This window comes from Emys orbicularis, chromosome 15 (genome assembly GCF_028017835.1).
Source record: "Emys orbicularis isolate rEmyOrb1 chromosome 15, rEmyOrb1.hap1, whole genome shotgun sequence".
NCBI lineage: Eukaryota > Metazoa > Chordata > Testudines > Emydidae > Emys > Emys orbicularis.
Window position 1 is genome coordinate 33,084,079 of NC_088697.1, and position 8,464 is coordinate 33,092,542.

Genomic DNA, 8,464 nt, shown 5'->3' on the forward strand with positions numbered 1-8,464 from the left:
AACTCACCAACCTGACTCAAACCGATTGGCACGGGAGCAAAGCCAACACACGCCAATCAAACCACCCCTCTAGACAAGGAGACAATACACAGCAGAGAGGATTGAAAAAGGCACCGAACTCAGCATGCAAAGGTGGCATACCTGCAATGCGGCTGCCGTAGGCAACTCCCACGGCACAGATGCCGTTGTTTGGGACAGCTGCGATTTCACCAGCGCACCGGGTCCCGTGGTGGTTCCCATTTTCTGCGTCAGGGCGGGGCATAGGGTCGGGGTCATTGGAGTTCAAGTCATAGCTGCCTTCAGGGCTCTGAAACAGACCAACAACTGTAGCTTAGAGGTCTCCTTTCTTTGGAGAAAGCAGGATTTAATACCACGTTAGCAGGCCTGGAAAGCATAGGCTGAAAGCTTAAAGAACGCAGAGGCAGGGTCCATGTGGGTTAGTGACCAAACCCCATCATGTATCACTGTGGAAGGGTATTAGCAGAACCAGCACAGGTTTCCTGATGGGCAGTGGAATGGTAGTCACATTTAAAGACATTTTAGCACCTAGAAAATATGTCCTTCTCCCCATCCCAGCCAGTTCACAGCATGCCCAGGATTCCCGGACAGTGTCCTCTCTGGCTCTGCTTTTAAGTGAGTCTACTTCTCTCTGTGATTGCCAGCTTCTTATCTACACCGGTCAATGACCAGGTGTACTTGCGGAACATGGTTTCCATTTCTTTCTTCGTCTGGAAGCTGGATACAGAGGGCAACACACAGCCGGCTGGCCTCTGCCACGGGATTTAATAGGCATCTTCCTAGCTACTGCTGGGACATTCACCCCTCCCCACGTAGCTGCTCTCTGCCCAGCCTGCCAGCAGAGACAGGGAACGTCTGCAGCACCCAAAGCCAGAGGCCCCTCAGCCAACAGAAACGATTGCAAACAAAGGCAAAGTGCCCTCATTTCACCCTGGAGCAGGGAGCAAACATGACCCCACTTCTCCCTCCACAGACAAGGGAAAGCTCCTTCCCGGTGAGCAGCCCTGGCTTTGCCTCGCTGCGTACGGGAGCAGCTTGTAAGATCTCCAGGTGAGCACCTCCGATACTCATGCCCTATGGGGAGCAGCTGGCTCACCGGGCACAGCAGGCCCCTGACATCTGCTACTCACTAGCAGTCTGTGCAGGGTTCACGTAGCCTCCTGCACACAAGAGACACGCCAGGCCAGTCAGCTACTACAACCAGAGTGCAGGAGCCTCCGGTTCCAACTCCCGTCTCACCCATTCCCAGTGACCGGTAGGGACTGCGGGAGAGGACTAGCATCAGTGGCACAAGAGACACCTCCAGGTGGATTAAGAAGTGTTGCTGCTAATGGGCTCTGAGTCCTGTGAACAGCCATGCGGCTGCCAGCTACAGCGGAGCTACAAGGGGAAGAGTTTCATGTCTGGGCTGTTCCTAGGCCACCACTTGCTCTGGCCTACTGGCTGCTCTTATCTCAGACCCAGCTGGCGCATCCCACTCCAGAGCCAGGCTGTGGGGTACTCACGTAATTTGGCTGTATATCTTGGCTGGTGTGCTCCACGCCATCATCCACGACCACGACGGTCACGCCGCGGCCTGTCACGTTCCGCTCCCACACGCCCGTCACATTGATATCCTTTCCCGGGGTCCTCCGATTGTTCTAAGCGCCGGCAGAAAGAAGGAGGGGTGAGCAACAGCAGAGCCGGGGCAGCGGCTGGGGAAGGAGGGTCAGAGCGCACCGGGATCCTGGCTCCCAGGCAGATGACAGGAGCATTTGCTCTCAGCCATTGCTTAGGGGAGGGCATGAAGCTGATGGCTGGGAGTGCAAGAAGCCTCGTGACAGAGTCCCTATGGGCCTGACTTTCGGAGACGATGAGCACCTAAGCCTCCCAATGGCCAGCTGGAGCTGTGGGTGCCCAGCACTCCCAAATCAATCAATCAAATCAGGCCTTAAACTGGTACCTATCCCCTGCAGCAGCAGGAGGGCTTGGGAACTTCCCTACCAGTGTGAAACGCAGGCCATTTCCCCGGCACAAAGCTTTGTCTGGCCTCTGCTCAGGTTCGGCTGCCACCTCCCTATTCCAGTAAGAACCAGAACAGGTCAGTTTCTCACTCTCCCAGCCCAGCTGATTTCACGTGAGCACGCCACTGGTGAGAGGTGCTGGATCACCAGCCCTAGGAGATGGAAGTACAACCCAGAGAGAGGCGGGGCATTCCCCTGCCCTGGGGGAACCACCTCCAAGGACGGGACAGGAGCTCATTGCCCTATTTGCCAAGCGTGCCAGCCAGGGCAGTGGTTTGGCGACGTGATCACTTGTGCGCTGGGAACTGGGCCAAACAGTTCCTTTGTTTCTTGGAGTTTGTTAATGAAAGAAAATCCCTTCTGATCTCCAAGAGGGCGTTCCCCCCCCCCCCATACCCCGCCCCGCATTTCCAGGCAAATCCCAGGGCTCACCCTGCCAGCGCTGCAGCCTGCCCAGAGCAGCAGCGAGATCCCACAACCGCTAGCACAGGAAGGACACTCACCAGATGCCACTGGTTGGGGTATTCGGGGTCATTAAAGTGCAGGCTGCGTTTGGAGCGCTTCAGAAGCTTCTGCTCAGAGTGCCACCGCACGCTGTCATGCTGTGCAAATAAAGCCTCTACCGATCTCCTTATTGCTTCAGGTCCTCGTTCTGTCTGGCCATTTGGTTGGTGGGCGAAGAGGTAACGGCCCTTTAACTCCCCGATCCGGCCCAGGTTCACCAGGCCTCCCGTCCTGGCCAGTTCGTCGGCCTGTCGCTCCAGCTCCTCCTCACGGGAGGACAACCCCACTGGCACATTTAAGTGCACGGCCCAGGTTAACTCTCCAGAGCCTTGAGCCATCTCCTGGGTTTTAGCCCCAGGCTCGAGTTCTGAACCATGTGCAAGTCCATTTGGCATGAGCAAGGGAATCCAGGCTGGAATCAGCCAAAGGCACGCGTGGATACACAGTGTAGCCTCCATGACAGCACTCCATAATGGCACCTTCCTCCTCCAATGCGGCATCAGACAAGCGGGCTGCAGAGGGCAAAGACTGAGAGTGAGAGTCCTTCACACAACTGACTTAGAATGCGCGCTGGGTTTGGGTGCTTCATCCCCGATCACATAACTGAACATCCCCTGGACCAAAAAGCCCCACATCCCTCCTAGAAGCTCGCCCTTAAAACGAAGCCATGACTGCACAACCCTTTGGTACAGCAAGGGCAGCACCAGGCTCCTAGAGAAGTGTTTGTGTGCTGACTGTCACGGAGTTAGTCGCCTTTCCAATGTTAGATTTGGAATTGAATATGCCACACCCAGCCTAGGAGAAAATATCCTGTCATCTGGCAGCCATGAACCCATTGTGGGCGAGTGAAATTACTGCCTGCCAGACAAACTGCTGATTTGTATCCTGGGATTATTGACTGATGGGCAGATTCAACCCGAGGCGCAACATGGAAAATAGTCTCCAGCCTTGGGTTTCCTTTTGAAACAGACAGCTGTGCCCCAGACTGCACCGCAGGGAAGAGGCATGAGGCTAACAACATAAAGCTACACAGAAACAAAACATTACAACACCTCTGTAGTTACGTCAGATGGACACATTTGAGATCCAGATCCTTCTTGGAAAGTCTCCTTAAACATGCTCCTAGCCTGTCCCAGCACAAGGAACCTCTCTCTGTGATCCGACTCTCACCTGCTCGTAACTTGAGGCAGCATTTCAAACTCCACAACCAAGGATCTGAGTTTGGGTTTCGGTGAAATGTCGCACTGAAAGCCAGTCCCACTTCACGCAGGAGTGAGAATATTTATATCACCCCCCGCCCCCGACCTCTGCATGCACCTGGGCCAGTGCATTAATAGTCACTAGAGTTCTGTGATACATCACCACACCAGCAGTTTAGTTGTTAACAATTACACAAGAGCTTTCCCCCCTACTCAGTTTACAAACATGTGAAATAAGTCAGTGGGGTGCAATTCCTGTCAGACACCATCAGCAATTAATGCTCATGCTGGCTAAAGGATCAGGGAACAGGGCTGGAGGGGCAATTAAAAAAATAAATCACAGCCTATTGTGAAAAGGGAACATGAATGACTGTAACAGGCTTTTTGCTTTTAGCTCATTAAAAAGTGTAATGGAGATAAGAGATCTCACACAAATGAATCGTGAAAGCTTAGTTTCAGGGGTGAACAAATCAGACAGATGGGCTGCTACACGGCAACATTTCATTGTCCACTGCATTCCTGTATCTCCATTATGAAGTGATGCACCACAAGCCGGGATCCAGAAGCCTGTCTGCAGATTGCAGAGGAAAGGGGGGTTTCCGTAGTGGCATGTTGTTGCTGGAGGCCAAAGCCGAGCTGCTCACTGAAATATTACTAAGCAGCTGAGTCAGAAAAGGTCACACAAGTTCACGGTTCATCTGCCTTTCCCAAGTGCTCCTTTTAAGCTCCAGGAGGCAGACTCTGCACAAGCAGACTACGGTCAAAAACAAACAAAAAAGAACAAAAAACAGCTATACTATCTAGCCCAGTATCCTGTCTTCCGGCAGCAGCCAATGCCAGGTGCTCCAGAGAGAATGAACAGAACAGGGCAATCAAGTGATTCATCCCTTGTCGTCCCTGCCCACCCTGGCTAATAGTCATTGAAGGACCCATTCTCCATGAACTTTTGGAACCCCGTTATAGCTTTGGCCTTCACAACATCCCCTGGAAATGAGTTCCTGTGGTTGACTCTGTTGTGTGAAATACTACTTCCTTATATTTGTTTTAAAGCTGCTGCCTATTCATTTTATTGGGTGACCCCTGGTTCTTGTGTTACATGTCCTGCCCTCGGTTTCCCTTTCTATCTCAAGTCTTTCGGATCAATTTCCAGTATTTCCCATTAGCACACTGAGTGACAAAAACACAATCAGGCTGCGGACACAACACCAAACCAACCAACTGTGTTAGATCGGGGTCTAGGGAATAGAACTCCTGGGCTTCTTTCCCAGCTCTGCCATGGACTCTGTTCCAACAAGGGGTTTAGTAAGGTTTGAATTTGTTCAGTAATTAAAGAGCCCTCAGAAGTCAACTTGACTGGATATATTAAATAATTAGTTAATTAGACAGCACATAACAGAGAGTGTAGATACCACAGTCTGAGAACCAGTCCTACAACCGGCCACAGGCAGCCTGTGCTCTTTGCCTGTTCCAATTACCTGCATACAGCCTAGCACAGATATACCCAAGGCTGTTCAGAAGTTTCGGTTCCTATTGGTTCCTCTTTTCTTATACAAATATAGATTACTTTTAGTCCATTTCCAGACTTTGTCATATTGCATAAATTTTCAACTGCATAATCAATAGCTGCTGCTTACTCATTTTTGAATTCTTATCTACTGCAGTTAGGACATTGCTTGCTCATTCAAAACGGTAGGGCTCTGTGTCAAAGATTATTTTTCTGAACAGTTTTAGCAAATCAGTACTTCCCACTTTTTTAACGTTTCTGCAAGGCACTCTGATAGCTAGCTGTCTTGTGAGCCAAAATATCAGGCCTATCAGTTACACTCAACCGTCACGTCTCCTCAGTTTACCCAGCTATAAAATGGGGATGATAGTTATCCACCCTACAAAGATTTTTGAGGCTTAATTAACTTCTATGAAATGCTCCTTGAACGCACTTAGAAAATACAGAACATTCTTAGTAAATGGTTAACTGAGGCAATACCTATTAGCCAAACTACTGCTACATTAATGAACAGCTTCTCTTTGAAACTCACTCACTGACATCCACGTGGACAAGACATGCACAGAACTAATAACATGAATGATCCTCTAAGTTGACAGGCCTCAAGTTTTACTTATTATTTACCCTCTATTAAATGGTTTGTTTGAAGCAAAGCTATAGTTACACCAGGAAAGCACTTGCATGATCTACCCTTGAGTTGTTCATACAGTATGTTTGAAAAGTCCATGCATGTAGTTCTTTATGCATACCCACCTGCAAGAATTACAGTGTTAATGTTCTCTAGTGCCTTGCGTATAACTGACAATCAGAAGAACCCCCAAAAAGTCTGTATTAGCATATAAGAGGACTTCACAACATCTGGCAGCCCTAAAGACTTTACTATTAGAACTTACCATATCCACATACAGAAGTTGTACTCATTTAACTGCAGTGGTTGAATATCAGCCTTTAGTTCAATTAGTGCAACTTCTATGTGTAGGCACACCCTTAATGTCATCATGCCGAAGGCCTAGGAAGTATCATTGCATTTCTCTCATGCTCAGGGTTAGTCATGGGCCCCGTTTATCTTGTTTCACTGTTTGTTCCGTTCTAAACTGTAAGGTTTTGTGGTGCAGTTAGAAAAGAAAAAGAACTCAGGAAGACCTGGGGGTGATTAAACCGGCAACATCTGCTTGCTCAGCACCTCAAATGCCTAAACTCTGACTCCATGACACTCGAGAAAATCAAACAGGCCTAGATGTTGGGAGAGGGAAACATGCCAAGAGCTGGAGAGCGTGAGAACAGAGTGTGAACAGCTCAGAAAGTGGTAGATAGTAGTTGGAGGAAATGTATTGCAGATTGAAACTGCTAACTCAGCACACGGGATGCCTTCAGCCAGGTTTCTATCCTACTTCGCCCTGAGATCTACGTTCCCTTCCTCATTCCCTACCCCAAACAGGGTACTTTTATACGACTGATCTCCTCTAAGGAGGAAACTGATGGCTGTAAATTTCTGAACACACCAGCTGCTAAAACCTTCAAAGTTTCCCCACTTCCGGAAGAGATAGGGTGCTGCTGAAATAGAGAAAACAAGCAGCCAAAGACAGACCACCTGACAAAACTACACAGAGGCCACTGAATAATCATAATTATGATAGATGACATTTTGATTTTCTATAAGACCTTATTCTCGGATGATCCCAAAGTATTTTACACACAGTAATCGTTGTTCGCAAGTATCATCCCTGACTCATGTGGGGAAAAGGAGGCACAGGGAAGTTAAGTCACAGCACATCAGTGGCAGAGCAGGATAGGAACCCAGAAACTGTGACTCCCAACGGAGTGTCTAGCTATTTGACAGTCTATTCTCCTGGCCCTTTCCATGCCCAAGATAGGCAGGGATACATGAAAGTTCTGCAGACGTGTCTTGGTCCAGCCCCCAGCAAATGGGACAGGATTAGCCCCTTCAGAAGAGGGTACACTTTGCGCTTTCCCAGCGCCTCCTCCTAAACACACCGGAAGAGAGAGCTATTTGGGGACTGGAGGAGGAGGGGAGTTGGATAAATCACTCCTTTAAGGGAAGAATTAAATGCTGTTGTGTGTTCTCCATTCTCCAGGACAAGGGACCCCTAACTCCCAGCTCTCCCATCTGCCTAAGCCCCCTCCCTCGCTCCCCTTTCCCCTGGCTTCCGCTTGGCCCCCTGCCAGACTCTGTCCCCACACCAAGCTCTCTCTGCCCAGTTCTTTCCTTTGCTCTCCTCACCTTATGTCCGTCCCATGCTGCCCCCTCTGCCCGGCTCCCTGAACCCTCGCCCTAGCCTCCCGCCTCGCCTCATTCCTGCTTCCGACTTGGTCCCTAGTCCCTTTCCTGTGCCCCAAAACTGCCCCTGCACCCCACTGCTCTGCCCCAAACTGCCCCTGCACCCCACTGCTCTGCCCCCCAGCTGCCCCTGCACCGCACTGCTCTGCCCCCAACTGCCCCTGCACCCCACTGCTCTGCCCCCCAACTGCCCCTGCACCCCACTGCTCTGCCCCCAACTGCCCCTGCACCCCACTGCTCTGCCCCCCAACTGCCCCTGCACCCCACTGCTCTGCCCCCAACTGCCCCTGCACCCCACTGCTCTGCCCCAAACTGCCCCTGCACCCCACTGCTCTGCCCCCCAGCTGCCCCTGCAGCACACCCCCCCCCACCACAACAGCTGCCCCCTCAGCTCCCCGGTGCCCCCTGCTCTGCCCCCCAGCCCTCACCGTGCAGGGAGCCTCATGGATCGGGGCGGCCCGGGGCCCTCTCGCTCCCTCCCGGCTCCGGCGGCTCCTCGCCCGGTGGAGCCCGCACCGGCCCCAGGATACAGTGTAGCCGATGACAGGTGCGTCACGTCCGCCCGTCCCAGGAACCCGCCCCTAGCTCCGCAGCGGGAGGCGCGGGGTGCTCGGCCGGCCGCCCCACGCCGCAGGGCCGGGAGGGGGCCAGGGGGGTCCCGCTCCCCGCTCCCCGCTCCCCTGCAGCGCGCCCGGGCGCCGGCTCTAGGACCCACGTGGTCAGCGTTCGGGGCCCTATATCGCCCACGGGCTTCGTTCTCGGGCAGCTGTGCGGGGCTCAGGCTGGCGGCTCTCTGGCGCTTGCTCCTCTGGTGTCGGCTGCCACTGCACGGTCGGGTGGCCAGGGGCTGGGCCCAGCTCTGGTGAGCCTGGGGGCACGCCTGGGGCTCCCCGGTCCCCTTGCACGCCCTCGGCCCAGGCGCTCGCCACCCAGGGGT

The 8,464-nt window shown here is 52.5% G+C and overlaps 1 protein-coding gene across 1 annotated transcript in view; it reads right to left on the reverse strand.

The window, feature by feature from the left end:
• Window positions 1-8,001, reverse strand: part of PCSK7 (proprotein convertase subtilisin/kexin type 7) — a 49,167-nt gene extending 41,166 nt beyond the window's left edge. Inside the window, exons 1-4 of the mRNA XM_065417097.1 lie at window positions 7,956-8,001; window positions 2,525-3,037; window positions 1,524-1,658; window positions 142-307 (exon numbers count right to left, since the gene is read on the reverse strand). Of these exons, the coding sequence (XP_065273169.1) occupies window positions 142-307; window positions 1,524-1,658; window positions 2,525-3,025 (802 nt within the window). The 5' untranslated portion in view covers window positions 3,026-3,037; window positions 7,956-8,001. The remainder of the gene's footprint in view (window positions 1-141; window positions 308-1,523; window positions 1,659-2,524; window positions 3,038-7,955) is intronic.
• Window positions 8,002-8,464: the final 463 nt, after the last annotated feature.